This window comes from Topomyia yanbarensis, chromosome 2 (assembly GCF_030247195.1).
Source record: "Topomyia yanbarensis strain Yona2022 chromosome 2, ASM3024719v1, whole genome shotgun sequence".
Lineage (NCBI taxonomy): Eukaryota > Metazoa > Arthropoda > Insecta > Diptera > Culicidae > Topomyia > Topomyia yanbarensis.
In genome coordinates, this window is record NC_080671.1 from 56,655,315 (window position 1) to 56,672,535 (window position 17,221).

The 17,221-nt window shown below is 35.7% G+C and overlaps 2 protein-coding genes across 9 annotated transcripts in view; one reads left to right on the forward strand and one right to left on the reverse strand.

Annotated features, from left to right (window-relative positions):
* LOC131685610 (serine-rich adhesin for platelets) overlaps positions 1-17,221 on the reverse strand; it is a 331,716-nt gene that overhangs the window by 125,327 nt on the left and 189,168 nt on the right. For all 8 annotated transcript variants that reach the window (XM_058969467.1, XM_058969469.1, XM_058969470.1 and 5 more), the window contains one exon: positions 4,755-5,233. In XM_058969467.1, the coding sequence (XP_058825450.1) occupies positions 4,755-4,934 (180 nt within the window). In that variant the 5' untranslated portion in view covers positions 4,935-5,233. The remainder of the gene's footprint in view (positions 1-4,754; positions 5,234-17,221) is intronic.
* LOC131685614 (uncharacterized) lies at positions 5,632-7,144 on the forward strand. The gene is made up of 2 exons (XM_058969477.1): positions 5,632-6,891; positions 6,950-7,144. Exons 1-2 carry the CDS (start codon positions 5,632-5,634, stop codon positions 7,142-7,144), a joined length of 1,455 nt encoding a protein of 484 aa, XP_058825460.1.

Here is a 17,221-nt window from a genome sequence, read left to right on the forward strand (position 1 = left end):
TGTTGAGATTTTAATTTGTGTCGGATTGGTATGAATTCCTACTCACCACTTCCTAAGCAACTTTTATTAGATAATCAGCAGTCAAACATGATGAAGTTAGTGTGCAATGCGCTAAAATCATCGTCACAACGCAACGCATGTATTTCCCAGTGAAATCGCTAACCGATTTTTACAAACTTGATTCCAAATGAAAGATGTGATAAGATGGTCTGACTTTTGGTTCCGGAGTATTAGGTTGGTTAGTGAGGTCACTCAGGAATTTTACAAACCGTTATACACGTAATAAACTTACTGAAAAGGACATCAAATTACGTTGCTTCGCAGGTCTAGATCACTGATGGCCAATTAAAGATTCTTTGAAGTTATTGTCCACTATCGACAATTCCGGTAATAGGTTGATCAGTGTTAACTGAACCGATTTTCACAAACCCAGTATCAAATGGAAGGTGTGACATGCGGTTGGTTGCACCCCTCATCAAAAAATTCTTCATTCCGTCTTCCCTTCCAAAATTTCATTGGTCACATAGGCTACTATAAAAGGTTCTGGCAGTTCCGGAAAAAGGCCATCTTTCAAAATTAACAAACTTACATCAGTTTCTTGAAGATTGGGCCGATTTTCTCAAATGAAAGGGATATTAGACTGCTATAAAATTTCATGCGGATCAGTTATATGGTTACGAAAATATAGACTGAATCGTCCGGTCACTTATGAAGCTCTCATATAAGCCGTAACAAAAAAATTGTTTTCAAAGGGGGGATCACATGAAATTTCAGAAATCGAATTCATATTTTCAATGCAAAATGTCTTTAAAATGCATGAAACGTCGTGATTTGATTTTACACCAGAAAACAATTTTGGACAAAAACCTACTTTTTGGGACTTTGCCGATTTTGCACCTTTTTGCCTTTCTTATATGAAGAAAGGTTATGCAATCACTTTAAAAAGCGACTTTTTAACCGAGGCTCGGATAGCCGAGATTCACATGAGTTTCGATTCAGTTCGTCGATATCGGAAAATGTCTGTGTGTATGTTTGTGTGTGTCATTCAAACTCACAGTTTCTCAGAATTACAGTCTTTGTTTTAAAAGAAAGGTATAACGATTCCATAAAGCGCTATTGAATTTTTAGTTGATTCGACATCCGATCTCGGAGTTACGGATGGAAGAGTGCACGCTAGGGTAGGACAAAAATTAGATTCCAGCTCCGTGCAACTGTGAAGAAGAACTGTGCAAATTCTTAGCTCGATCGGTGAAACTATATTTTTGCGCCCACTGTTTAAAGTTTACATGGGATTTTGTATGGGGAAATTAACTTTTACAAAATAATTTGTCCAGGAGTCACCCATTACTTCCTAAAAATAAATCGTAATTTAACTTATATAGGAAATTTTATAAATAAACAAAGTCTCGAAAACCACGAAACGAACTGACGCTTGAGAAAAAAGTTATTAAGCAGAAACCAATTGATGCTCTGACGATTGATAAAATATTCATTTTATCTAGCACCACTGCTGTTGGTTGTCCAATTATACGCAATTTTGTTTTAATCCTCTCTTAATGTGTCTAAATCGTTTATCTATACTATTTGGTCACTTCGCAAGGTTTTAAGAGATAAATTGAGGCTTCTTTTGTACATAATAAGAGAAAGTTAAAAATTTTGTATGCAAATAGACCGTCAGAAGCAGTGATGCTATGAAAAGTGAAATTTTCATCAATCTTCAGGGCATCAATCGGTTTTTGTTTAATAACTTTTTCCACAAGCATCAGATCATTTTTCAGTCTTCCAGACTTTGTTTCCTTGACAAATTTCCTATAAAAATCAGACATCTACTTATTTTTAGGAGATAACGGGTGAGTCTTGGAAGAATGAATTTGCAAACGACAATTTTTCCATACGAAATCCCATGTAAACTTTAAGCCGTGGGCGCAAAAATATAATTTCACCGATCGAGCTAAAAATTTGCAGAGTTGTTCTGGGAGCTAAATGGGACCCAAAAAGTTACTCGGAGCCAATATTTTTTTTCATATAACCATGTTCCACTCTAGTGCACACATAAAACTTCCATATAAACTGGTAACACCATCATGATCGAATGATGTAATACATACTAAAATGGGCGCAACATTACATTGATTATCGGCTCTAGATCACCAATGACCAATCAAAGTAGCTTTGACCGCCTTGGCCACCTATGATGGTTCTTGATGCCCCCTGGTACTCACCAAGTTCCTAAACTAATATCACATCTTTTCCCAGGCGAATCCGTGATACATTTTCACGATTTTGATTTCAAATGAAAAATACAGCAATCCTATTGACTGCTATTGAATTTCATTCGGTTCTGACGTTTAATTCCCGTTGCAATCGTAATACCTCAGAGGCGTCTATTGGAATGGTCACCAAATTATGTCGATTCGCAGGTTTGGATCACTGATGGCTAACAATTTTTTTTTGAATATATTGTCCACTATCGACAATTCCGGAAGTCCCGGTTTCCGGGCATATTCCTTGATGTCAAAGAAAAAGATGCAGGAAAGTTATCGGGCCTTTTGAAAAACCTATTATTGTTGATGGAGAAACGCGACTAACTTATGAAAAGGTTGTAATAAAACAAAATAATTGTGTTGTTAAAACAAAAGTTGAAATATCTCGAGAACTACTACATTTTAGAAAATTTTTGTTAAGAGCATTTCGATTTAAAATGGCGTTTAGAATCATATTCAAAAAGAAAATTGTATTTTTGACTGCAAATAGTAAGAATTATAGAAAAATGTTAAAAGTTGTTGTTAGGAAAACATTTTTATTGAAAGCTTCTCCAGGATCCAAATACACTAAAAAAGTTGCTTTTACGTCTTTAAAATGATAAACATTAAATTTTTGACATTTTTTTGATGGGGTAACGCGAATAACTTTTAAAAAGAGCATAATTACACGAATTAATTGTTTTTGAAGGAGCAAAATTTCAAATATCTCGAAAACTATCGCATTTTGGAAGATTTTTGTTAAATGCATTTTGATTTTAAATGGTGCTTAGAATTATATTCTGTAATAGAATTACAATTTTGTATGTCTATTAGTATGAAATTTAAAAACATGTACGAAGTTATTGTTAGGAAAACTTTTTTACCAATTTTTTCTCCATCATGCAATCACATCCAAAATGTTTCTTTTCTCTTTAGGTTTTCGGTAACAAAATATAAAAAACTTAAAAAATGGGTTTTTTCGCAATTTAAATTTTTATCATAAATTTTTGTTTTTTTTTGAAAAATGACACAACATTTTTTTCAGTGTATATTTTTTCAGACAGAAGTATTCATTCCCTGTAACTCGTTCTCAGATAGTTTTGCTGTATAAAATACAGTAATCGAACAAAAAAATTCATACACGTAGAAACGTTTACGCCCTTTTGAAAAGTTGCTCTTGAGTCAAAATAATCTTATTACCTGTGGAAAATATTTAGTCTTGCATGACGGTGAAACGTGTAAAGTTTCATTGGAATCTAAGATGGTCGGTCACGATTTTAAAGATTTTCGGACGGATCTTCGTGGAATTCCTCTACTGCGTTAAATGGATTACGTATTTTTCATACCAAAACATTACACGTTCGGAACAGTGAAAATTATATAACTCTAAACCACGATAAACTCTAATTGCCACCCCTATTCCTCAGCAACACTCTACAGATTGTCACAAGTTCGTACAGCGAGACACTAATGTTCAAAGAAATTATTGAAAATATCCGTCTTGATTGTTAACTGTCAGATATGAAGATAATCAAGGCCTCGTTGATCATATGATGTGAAATGCGCACGGTATAGGAATTATTTATAGTGCACCCAGCCGCCGCAGCGTCGAAAGGATTGTACTGATTGAATGTAATTAATAATTCCCCATAAGCCTTTCTATTCCCGTTAAAAAAGAAACGGTGAGGAAAACAAAATATTTTGCACTGCAAAAACCGGTTGAGGTTAGGTATTTCCTGAGGCAAACAAACCAAAATCCTTTGGCGATACATTGCATCTGTGGTTGTAAAGTACGATTTACATGATACATCAGGCTTCCGTCACCGGTACGGAACGTCAACGGAACGTCAAGTAGTTACATGCAGTTAAATGGAAACGTTCACACACATCAACGGCACAGAACGTTTTGACGTACGGTATGTGTGAACGGGCACAAGAGAAAAGTATTTAACTCATCCTGACGGAACGGTGACGTTCCGTTGACGTTGACGGAAGCTGATGTATCGACTGAATCGTCCTTAAATCAGTTGTCAGAAATCTTAATAGTGATGTATGTAGTTATTGTTTGTATGCAGCTCACCTTGGTTCGATTCCCAACCCCGCACATAGCATTAGAGATTTTTCTAAAAGGAGATTTTTCTACCCAGCAAAATAAAGGGGGAATAAATAAAAAAACAGCAGTTAGCCCAGAGCAATCTCTAAAGCTCAACTGCAGCCAGTCCAGACCAAAATCTTTAACCAATTAATTTATTTTAGGTGAATTTATGATATTCCCAACACATGCTATCTAAAATGAGCAATTAACTGGCCGATCAATGGAAGTAAACTACGCTAAACAAGATAGGGATTCACACCTTTGACCCGATCTCGACGAACGATGCTGAAAAATAAACCGTTGAGTAACCTTCACCACGTCCCAAAGCAAAAAGTCGAAGAAATGTAACATCCCCAATTTTGGCAGCCGCTCGGGAGAGTAATCGGACAAAAAGAAAAAAAAATCATCAAACCTACCTTTCCGAAGCTGTTAAGGGGTCCATTGACCCAGCGGTCCGCCTCGAGCCGCCCTGTCAGCAGAGCACCCGTACTGTGATCAACGTGCTGCCACTCACGAATCTCGCGCTGAAAGGGGCCACGTAGTGCCGACCCGGTCTGAACTGAGCCTGTCGAAGATGTAGCTGCGACCACTTCCATATTTTACTTGTATCGTTTCAGTTATTTCTCTGTCTAGATGTGTGTGCGTGCCCGATTCTACTTGCTTACTGTCGAGGATGCCGGGCTATGCGTTGACACCCTTTCTGAAGGTTTACTTTGTCTATGATGGGGAACTTGCTTTCTGATAGTTCGGTTACCTCCCCAACAGGTTTTTCCCAACACAATTTGCGGATGCGTTCGTTCAGAATAATGGAGAATGTTTCGATATGTTCCAACGTTAATTTGTAGAAATCAACCGAGTGTCCGTTATGTTCGTACTGGGAGTTTATAGGTACGATCTGGAAATAAAGATAAAAATAGGATATATTTAAACAATGTAATTATGGCTACCAGTTCAGTTTTACTCAATTATTGAGATTCTTCTTCTATCGCAAATTGATTACTCCAGTTCTTTAAAACTCGGACATGACACAGAGCATCAATAGAACAGCTCAGCAAAAATGCTGTACGTGCTTTCTCAAATCATGAAGGACTGTGATTATTATTTAATGAACTCACAACGAAAGTGGATTAGGGATGAATTGCACTTTTTAAATTTTCGGGATTGCTATTTACACTAGAATTCTACTTCCTTCAGACCCGATCGTATAAAGGCAAGTGACCCGGTGCCTCCTAGTCTTAGTCGGTTCGTGTTACGGTTGGAATCGTTTCTTGTTGAATGTGGGCAATTCGAGCCATGAGACGACTACTACCTGTTGCATTTATAGTTTTTGGTGTCATCAGTGGAGTGCAATGTGGATTCGGTCTAAATGTAACTGTGTCAAGTTTCACAAAAAGTATTACCAGTTCAATTGGAAATGGAATCAATTTGGTGGTTAAAGCGAATGCATCTATCAAGATTGCAGCTGATGACGACAATAGTGGGACTATAAGAGCGCTCATAGCAGTTTCGAATAACGTGACAACTCCATTGAATAGGTTACTCGGAAGTATTTTAGCTGCAGCAACTGCCGAGAATGTCAACAGTGACGAGTTATTCGTAAATATATTCTCGTTGGTGGCGGAAACAAGACCAGCACTCGATGCTGCATCGAACGCAGCAAGTGATCTCCAGAAAACTACGAAAGAATATCTTTATCAAACGCTCAGTGGAAATTTGACAGAATTGTCTACCATCTTAACTAACTTAACGGATGGTTTGGACTACTTGCACCTGCAGGTTTACCAAGCAGCTAATGAGGAATATCCTGTAACCAGCAAAAACATTACCATTTTCATCAACAGTACGGTGATTGCGGATATCACCATGCCACTAGAAGCCATTCAGAATTACTTGACGCACGTGGCGTCCGTCATAACAGTTATCGCATCCGAGAGAACTCAAGTCATCAAATACCTAACTCAAATGAACGAAACCATTAGCAATGGTCTTCGCAATATTCAGAACTCAGCAAGCGGCTTCAATCGCACAGTGATAGATGCTTACCATCGCATCATGGCGCAGCAAGTTAATACGTTTAAAAACATCAATCAAACTTATGCGGCGATTGTGTCGCGCGCGAGTTCTTACAATGGCGGTGATATTAGTAACCTAACCATGTTCCTCTCCGATTTAGTAGCTGCCAACGCCAGTTTCCTACAGTTCGTCAGTCTCAGCACCAATTATACCATGGAGCAGATCAACCCGGTATTACAGGACAGGATAGCGGCCGCTACGAAAACTTTAACTAGAGTCGCCAGATTCATAGCGAACCAAAGTGCCATCAATATTAGTCAACACGCTAACCAGTGTGCCCAGCGATTCATGCAGAAGCTGCAACAAAATCCTGTAGTGATCACGAGACTTTCCCGTTGCATTCAGCAGGACTCGAATGCTCTGCAGCCGACGGTTACTTTCGTTCAATACCAGATGGATTTGGTAAGATCAGCAGCCAGTTCAATAGCGAATCAAATGTCCAAGGTTTGCCAGAGGAATACCGGAGCCTGTGCAAGGGCTGTAAGTATTTTGATCTTTGTTAGAGTTATGCTTCGGAAGTTTAACGAGCAATTCGTAGTATTTTGCAGCCCTGCCAGACCACTCGCAGGTGATACAGAACAAGATTTCCGTCATCGCTGGAGTGGTTAGTAACGATGAGCATGTGGTCACCGGGCGGATTATCAATTGCCTCTATGGTACCGGGGCGGACATTATCGAAAATGCACTGCTGATGACGAAAAAATTCAACAGATGTATGCTGGTTGGACCTTAATAATTACGGATGTAAATAGGAGAGAAAGGTACGGCTGTTTAGATCATAAGTTAACCCTTTTGGCTTCAAATAAAAAGAAAGTTTTTCTTGGTTATTTTTTATTTATTTACTTATTTATTTGCTATTAAGACCGTGGAGGTAATGCAGCCCCCTCGATTTCTCAGAACATCGTAAGACTTTCTGACCGTCGTACATATTAGTGGATGCGCCAGTGTAATTTTGACAGATGAATTTCATTCTTCTGTTTCCGCAAATAAAAGTTAAAAAATAACAGGTATGTGTTTTGGAAAGCTTTAGGTTCCTATTTTATGGAATGTTTGGATGAAAACACAGAAGCACCACTTTTGTGAGAAATGAGCGTACGGGGCTATTAAGATCGCCAATTTCAATCAATCATCCTTAAGGTTCAAATAACTTTCGGTGAGTGTCTATGAGAATTGAACGCTTGATAGTATGTGTTGGAAAAAATGTGTTCAGCTTTGCCACCGGATTATCCATACAAAACCTTTTCAAAGCTCTAAAAGAAGAATATCAGTCGATTCATTAGATCATCACGAATCAATTCATGCAAAATACCTGCTGAAAAAACCATTGGCTTAGCTAAACAGTGCTTTTGAAAAAGTGGCTGTGATTTTTTGTCACACTACCACACCGTGCTGGGGTAAGCAACACAACTGCGCAATAAAAAAACCACAGCCACTTTTTCAAAAGCACCGTTTAGCTAAGCCAATGATTTTTCCAGCAGATATTTTGCATGAATTGAATCGTGATGATCTCATGAATCGACTGATATTCTTCTTTTAGAGTTTTGAAAAGGTTTAAATGGATAATCCGGTGACAAAGCTGAATATAATTTTTCCTACGCATACTACCTTGCGTTCAATTCTAACACATGCTTAAAAACGGTAACTTGAGCCTTAAGCGGCTTGCGTCTGCGCACACGATTGCACAAACCATAGCAAAGAAAACACATGATGCGTCATTCGACAGCTGTGATAAACTAGATTAAGTTTCATTAACACAATTTATTATGTTTTTGCTATTTAATGAGTTTCGCCAATAAAGATTTCATAGGTAAACATAATTCCATCGCAAAAACAAATCAGTCTGAATTGCCCCGTATTAATCTCAAAAAGGAACAGTATAATTGACATCTTATTTATTACTGAGCCATTCACCCTAGTAGACACCCTAGCAATAAAATAATGTTTTTGAATAGACGACGTTAACTGATCGAAACTGTCGCACATTGAGACGGAATCAAAAACAAAACCGGGCATTGATATTTGAGACGGAACTATTGGTTATAGCACTTCGATGTCTTCGGAAAGGATTCTTTATTTATTATTTATTATTTATTATTTATTATTTATTATTTATTATTTATTATTTATTATTTATTATTTATTATTTATTATTTATTATTTATTATTTATTATTTATTATTTATTATTTATTATTTATTATTTATTATTTATTATTTATTATTTATTATTTATTATTTATTATTTATTATTTATTATTTATTCGGTGTTTGTCGTTTTCGACTAAAGGTGATTGAATTACATTGTTTCACGTTTAGCTGTAGGAGGCACGTGGTGTCACGTGTGAAAAACTATTTTGGAATGTATTAATATCCTCGGCATTTTTGTCTCCAAGTAAAGTTTCATGTCATCTGCATAGATTAATGCTTTCAGTTTTTTGAGAATAAAGGAAATATCGTTCACATATAAAAAAACAATAGAGGGCCTAAATGAGACCCTTGTGGAACTCCTGAGGTGACTTCAATTGGATTAGATTGCTTTCCTTTGAATTTGAGCTCAGGCGCAATTCTAATTTTTTTCATTTCTTCTAAAAGAAATGTATAGAATTCGTTCAAACTTTCAAGATTTTTTCCGAGGCCCGAAGGGCCGAGCCTTATATACCAATCATCTCAGCTCGACGATTTAGGACAATGTCTGTGTGTGTCTGTGTGTATGAAACGGACAAACTCTCATTCGTGTTTCTCAGCAATGGCTGAACCGATCTTATCCAAACTAATTTTAAATGAAAGCCCTATCACCCGCTATTAATTTGTTTTTGATTCTGATTTTTAGTTTCCAAAATATGAATGATTGAAAGTGAAAAAATTGTGCCTTGCAGTTTTTTAAATTATCTGCCAAAATTGACGACACAGATAAATACTTTATATATATATACATATATTTTGACAGCCTATACGAATATCTTTCGAATGAGCTGTAGATTGTTGAAATCGGACTATTATCAAGAGATATTTATCATTAACCCTACAACGGTTTCATGACTTGTTTATATGTAAACGGTTTTGTGGGGTACATTCGTACCCCAGAACTAAAACCGCTCTAGTATGCCTAGTTTTTATTGAATTTATAATAAAATTGGATAGTTTTATTCAAAAATAATCCAAGCAAGCAGCCTTTTCAAAAATATTCTAGTTTTGTAAATTTTATTATGCAATATTTCATTTTTTATAGAACAAGTCTTTAAAACACGTCAAAATCCCATTTTTTCCTAAATATTGCTATAACTTCAGAAGTTTCTAACCGATTTTGACTATCTATACGGTGTTGTAAAGATAATTAAATTGCCTTTTGAACAAATAGTAAATAATTCAAAAAACAATAAAAAAGTGTATTTATTCCGATGCTTGTTTGAACACCAAACGCCAATACAAACAGTACATATACAGCAATATGCAGTAAAGAAATTAAAACAGGAAGGCGTCGAAGAGAGAAGTGCATTGTACGTTCCAGCGCCTGGGCTACAGAAGATGAGGAATTGACTGGTGCGTAGTACATATTATATACAAATCATATTCACGAATGTGCCTCTGTTATACTCTAAACCAAAAGGACGATTACGATCCAACCGCCTTTTCTAGTTACTTTGCTATAGTACCTTTATAATATCAAATAACAGATTCTATTGTTCAGCTATGTTGAAGCCTATAAAATTTCATGCAAGTTTCTCGCTTTCTTTGTATAGATATTTTGCTTATAAAAAATGATATAATAAATTTTCCGAATTATTTACACATGACAAAACACTTTGTGGGGTACATTTGTAACCCAGACAAACTTTAAGCGGGCACTGTTAGGTTGGCCAAATGAAACAAGTAGATTGCACCTGCTTCAATTGAAGTTTAATAATCAATTTGATTTATGATAATGTTTGCTTGCAGTTAAAATAAACCGTAACGGAATTATGGGGATTGCAAATAGCTCTGGGGTACAAATGTACCCCACAAAATCTAAATATGGACGAAAGATTTTTATCATTTCCCATAACCACAAATAAGACCAAAAACAGGCAATCTACTTTTAACGCCAAAACGGCTAATATTATATTCGGAGTATTTAACCCTTTCATGCCCAACTTTTTTCTAGTGCATGTAGGGTTTCAAAACTAATTTTCCTTGAAAACGGTTGGGTCAAGAAACACGAAAAGCCTATTTTCATAAAGATAGGTGCTTCCATGGCAGTGCTAGAAGCTGGCCAATTTTTACCTTCTAATTCTCAATACAATTCTCCTAGAATAATTACAATAGTCTAATTACGTGGAAAACGTAGCCAGCGACAGTCTAAATTGATAAGTTTTATCAGTTTTCAATAATATTGCACCATAACGAAGATATATGAAAAAATCATTTTCCGTCGTCAACTTAAACTGTCCCTGACAGCACTGCTCCATCGGAATATAATTAGACTAATTACAATAACTTCAGTTCTAGAGCTGATCCTTGTAACTGTTAATACTCAAATTAAAGGCAATAATCACATTAATGAGCCTTACTTGTTTTTGTGAGCAAATCTCGGCTCAATCAAAAGTTATAGCTGTTTAAAAACGTTGTTGTCCACAAACAACATGGGCATGAATGGGTTAATGGATGCAATATGGCCTTTCTTTTGGTATTATTTTTTGCTGATTAATCCACCTACGAGTAAGATATTTTCATAAATTTTCTTGGAAGTGATTGTATTGAAATGATGTCTTCAGCAAATTTGTAGCTCTTACTTTTGCGAATAACTTTACTGAAGACATCAAATATCTATTTTGAATGCTTTAAAAGTTATAGCTCGTTAATTGTGGATTACCCTTTGACGACTTGTTCAACTTAGTAGTAAACCTTTAAATTAGCCAAATATTATTTCGATAAAACGAATTTCATATTTCCTTTTTCTATCTACAATCGCTAGAAATAACCGCAGAACAATTCCAAGTTATCTAGATGGAACTTGATCACTTATCGTGGCTAAAATGTTCATTTGCGCGAATCTTCTGACTGCAAATTGTCTAACTTATAAACATCGGATCGATCTGAAACATATCTCGGAAAATGAAAAGCAATGTAAATAACTCCAAGCAATGGTGTAGCCAAGAGGAGGCTTTGGGGTTTTATACCAACCCCCCCCCCGCCCTTCCAAAAAATAATAGGATTGAAGTTAAAAAATTATTGATGCTGACGGATTTAATAATTTGCGTTTTAGTTTTAAGGGATTTGCGTCAAGCCGGCGCTAATCTATTCCGACAAAAAGTTAGTGTCGGTTTCTGATGAGGCGAAGCCGAAACGCACCCATGTAATAAATAAGGATTTGTGCCCTTCAAGTGCAAAGACTGGTTTTACCAAAAAAAAATCGCCCTAGTGAGAAATTTTGGTGTTTACCCAATTTTCCTCCTTAGGGTAAAATATAGCATTTAATAATGTTTCTAACTATCTGATCAGGACATTGATAACCTGTTGTTTAAAACATCATGATGACTTTTGAAAAATTGTGGAAATGGGACTCCGATCTACAACTGATCTATTTATCTTGATCTCACAGTTGTGTAATCATATCAATATCAAATACCTGCATGAAAACATTATAATAGAAACTCATTCCAGAGTGCTGAAAACAATCATAATCTTCAGATTTCCTATCATATTGAGCTCACTTTTGAAGGGATGTACTGTAATATGGATTAGGGTCTTTTTAATAGGAAGCGAAATTGGAGTGTCTATAAAACTTAGAACTGCTCACCGAAAAATTGCATAACTTTCAACTTTTGCTGAAAACGTTCTGATTTTGGGAATGCGCTGAGTTGAGACGAAAACGTTGTAGAATTAATAACGAGAATAACACTTTCCTAAAGTAGGGGAATTTTTGAAAAATGGCGTTTTCCGTTCGACTGTTGTTTAACCAATTATATGAATAGGTAAAATAAGTGTTCGAAAACAGTAATTTAAGGTCAAGATCACATCATTTTGAAACCGCCAATTTCGCAGGTTTGGTATCTTCGATGAATTTTACAAATGTTAAACAGTACATCATCTGATAAAATAATCTTGGCGTTACATCCTCCAAGAAGTATTTATGGAGAATTTACTCTTCAAACAAATTTAACTCTAGACTTAATGTCTTCAGCAACATTTTTAGGAGTGATATTTCAAACCACTTTGTTGAAGACATTATGGCTCCATGTGTTCAGGATATCAAAATATTTTAGGCAATTTGTATTTTCCTTTAAAATAAATTATTATGATTTCACTGTTTATGATAAATCTCTTCTCCATAATTTTAAAACTTCAAAGATGAGGGTTAATGCCATTTGGACAGTAAGTTCGATTTTCACCAAACCCTCCCGAAACCGAATTTCTGACTATGCCGCTGAGTCCAAGTAAGTAATAACAAAGTCTATACACGTACACAAGAAACTTCTTCGAATACTGCCAATTGTCAGCGTCATATGAAAATATGCTTGGCGGGTTCTAGTAGACGAACGAGGCTGACTTCAAGTAAATTCTCTCTTGAGCATATTTTCCTTATCTTAAAGATGCAAATATGCATTTCCCAACCCCGCACATAAAAATTTCAAGCATTTTTAAATTTCATGCTGAAAGAACCTCTTTAAGGGAAATTTATATTAAAAATTCAGATATAGTTATGAGACTACATCAAGGGACTAAAGAATATTTTATCAACTTCGGTTTATTCCAAAGAAAGAAAGAAATATGTCCCGTATAAGTAAATGTACCCATTTCGTCAGCCTAAAATTCACCATGGGGCTGATAAAAACAGGTCTTTGCTGTACTTACTATTCACTGTGTCCCACATTAATCGGTACAACCCATTTTTTGAGGATATTTTTTTTCAATTGTATCGAGCTACAGCAAATGTTTGGTTAAAAACTACTATTATTCTATTAACTTCTTCTTTCAAAAGAAGACGAGCTTATTCCCATCGTGCGATAGTTTATGTTAAAAGGGTATCCTAAATTATTTGGTATACTAAAGGGTTTATATGTTTCGGATTGAGAAAATACAGGAATTTTCAGCATTTTCCCAATACAATATTACAAAAAGGTTGTGAAAATTATAAAGTATTTGATAATGCTGCTGTAACGGCATATTTGAACATTTTTAATTGTATTATTTTCACGATACCGAGTTATCACCGTTGTTCCACAATGCAGTTTATTTTTTATGGCTTGCGATAAGTACGGTCTCTCGAATTGCTGAACTGAAAATTATAGAATAGAAATTAGTTTTTAGTATTATTCGCAGATGTAACCCACCAAAAATCGCGCAAAATGGCTCTGAATGAGAACAGCATGCACTCAGTGCACTAGCGCGGGTAACGGAAGTTTATTGAAGTTTTGCGAAAAAATGTTCCAGTAATGATTATATTTTCACTGGCGAGATTTTAAAGATTTCGTGTGTTCTTTGGCATTATGATTATCAATAATAATTCAAATCATACTACTGGGAAGTTACTTTCAGAAAAAGTCGATATCGAAGTAAAGTTTGAACTATGCACGCATGCAGTTCTCCCTACACAATGCATTGATTGAAGAAATTAACAGAGCACTAGTAATAATTCGTTGGTCCGTCTAATTGGTGGGCCTTTTCTACTCATTTGGTTTAGCCTTTGAGATTTCTAGCACTGATGTGTTATGTGTATGTGTTATCAAAAACATCGCGAAACATCTAGTTCTAAATGTTCTCAAAAGATATAATATCCGCAGAGAGTGATAAGAGTTATGATAAATGTCTCATCACACTGTTAGGTGGATAAAAAACCTGTATTAATCCACCTAGCGGTGCAATTGTGCCTTTCTCAATCATGAACATGAGAATTTTTTAGTTGCTTATATTTATAAATAGCTTTCAAATGTATACATTACAATTTTATTACACATGACTTGACAACTATATACAAGAAAAGAAATCATTTGTCGAGTTCTAAAATTTTGCAAAAGAAAAACAGTCACGGTAATATTGAATTGAAAAAAAGGTGCGAAATCGGCAAAGTCCCAAAAAGTCGATTTAAAAAAAAAATTCGTGGTAACATAAAATCTCGACGTTTCATGCATTTTGTTCAAGTGTTCAACGATTTTAGCCCCTCTCTTTTATTTCTCGTTTTTAGAGTTTCCTCCTGCCTTGTGGAACCGATCAGCTCCAGAGTGCCACTATGTAACCGCCGTCGCCCTTACCACTACGCCTGCATAGAAGGAAACTGAAGCGAGAGCGACTCGAAGTCCGATGACTTTTGAAGGATTCCCCGCGGGTCCGAAGAATACCATCCGCCAATCCGGTACTCGACGACTTACTAGACTGAGGCGCAAATTTGTTTCGCTGATGCCTTCAGCAAATTTGTAGCTCTTACTTTTGCGAATAACTTTACTAAACACTTTAAATATCTATTTTGAATACTTTAAATGTTATGGCTTGTTGTTTGTTGATTACTCTTTGTCGCCTATTTATTGTTCAATATAGTAATAATCCATTGACTTAACATTATTTCGGTAAAAAGAATTTTGTATTTCATTTTACTATCTACAACCGCTAGAAATAATCACCGAACACTTCCAAGTTGTCTGGAAGGAATTTGATAACTTATCAGTACAAAAATGTTCATTTGTGCGAACCTTCTGACTACAATTTTTCTAACTTATAACCATCGGATCGATCTGAAACATATCGGAAAATGAAAAGCGAAATAAATAACTCCAAGCAACGGCGTAGCCAAGAGAAGGTTTTGGGGTTTAACACCATACAACCCCCCCCCCCCCCACACCCAAAAAAAAAATTGGATTGAAGTTGAAAATTTATTGATGCAGAATGATTTAATTCAAAATTGCAATAACAATTATCTGATCCGTAGATTGATAACCTGTTGTTGTAAACATCATGAGGGCTTTTGATAAATTGTCGGAATGGGGTCCTGATATGTAACTGATCTATTGGTCTTGATTTCCCAGTTGTCTAATAGCATCAATATCAAATTCCTGCCTGAAAGCATTCCAATAGAAAATTCCAGAGTTCTGTAATCAATCATAATCCTCAGATTTATTTTCAAATTGAGCTCGTTTTTGTAGAGATGTACTGTAATAATGGTCTTTATTTAATAGGAAGCGAAGTTAAAATTGATTTAATGTCTATGAAACATAGAACTGCTCACCTCAAAAATGCATAACTTTCAACATTTGCTAAAAATGTTTTTGCCTTTCTCATTCACTCTAAAATTCGTCAATCTAATCCTGACCCGGAGAGCCGAGTGTCATGTGCCAATCGACTGAGTTCGTCGAGATCGGAAAATGTCAGTGTATGTGTGTATGTGGAAAAAATGTGACCTCTGTTAATCAGAGATGGCTGGACCGATTTGCACAAAGTTAGTCTCAAATTAAAGGTACAACCTTCCCATCGGCTGCAATTGATTTTTTTATTGATTGGACTTCCGGTTCCGGAGTTACGAGTTGAAGAGTGCAATCACACAGCAAATTCCCATATAAACTGAAATGAAAAATTTTCAAAATAAAATTTGTATTTTTGATGCCAAATGACTTTAAAATGCATGAAACATTGAGATTTTTGACAAAAATTGACTTCTTTGGACTTTGGTACATTTTGCCCTTCTCATATAGAAAGGTTATGCAATCACTCTAAAAATCGTCAATCATACCGGCCCGGAGGGAGAGGTTGCTACTTTAAAATTAAAACTAGTTTAAAATTTCTTAACAAGTTGAAAATTTTCGGCAGCACCTGGACCTCCCGGAGAAAGCTCCATGATCTGCCGCTGGTTTCAAGCGATGTTTCAGTATCACATAGTATCTCAAGATCGTGGCTGTCGATCCGTTGTATGTATGTGTAAATCGTATTTAACATGTAATATTCATTTCCACCATTGTACTGAACATAACCAGCCATGGAATCGTAGTCTGGACAAATGAGACAAGCACAATTGCACCACTAGGTGGATTAAAACAGGTTTTAATTTTGGGAATGCGCCGAGTTGAGACGAAAACGTAATATGAGTAATAACGAGGATAACACTTTCCGAATGTAGGGAGAAATTTGTGAAAAATGACGATTTCCATTCGACTCTAGCAGGTCCTGATCGATTTTGATGAGAATTTGATTTTTGTTGTATGACCAATTATATGTATAGGTCAAATGTTCAAAATCAGTAATTTAAGGTCAAGATAACATCATTTTGAAACCACCAATTTCGGAGGTTTAGTATCTTCGATGAGTTTTACAAACGTTAAACAGCGTATCATTTGATAAAAATAATTTTGACGGTATATCGTCCAAGAAGTATTTATGGTGAATTTTCTCAGGTTAATCTTCATGACTACAATAAAGTCTCAACAAATTCGCCAAAGACACGAACTCTGTTACTATTTTCTGAAAAATTATTTCTGCATAATTTTAAAACTTCAAAAATTACGGTTTCGGAATTATGCCGTTTGGACAGTAAGATCGATTTTCACCAAACCCCCACCAAACCGAATTTCTGGCTACGCCGCTGACTTCAAGTAAGTAGAAACAAAGTCGTTCTACACTCGTTCACAAGAAACTTCTTCGAATGCTGAATATCTATTATAATACATTGAAACCTCGATTTTATCAGCCAAATATGAACATATGTTTGATGGGCTCTAGCAGACGAACAAGACTGAATTCGAGTAAATCCTTTCTTGCGCATGTTTTCCTTATCATGAAGATGGAAATATGCAAAAATAAAAAGTTCATCATAATCAGAAATAGTTCTCAGACTACATCAATGGACGGGA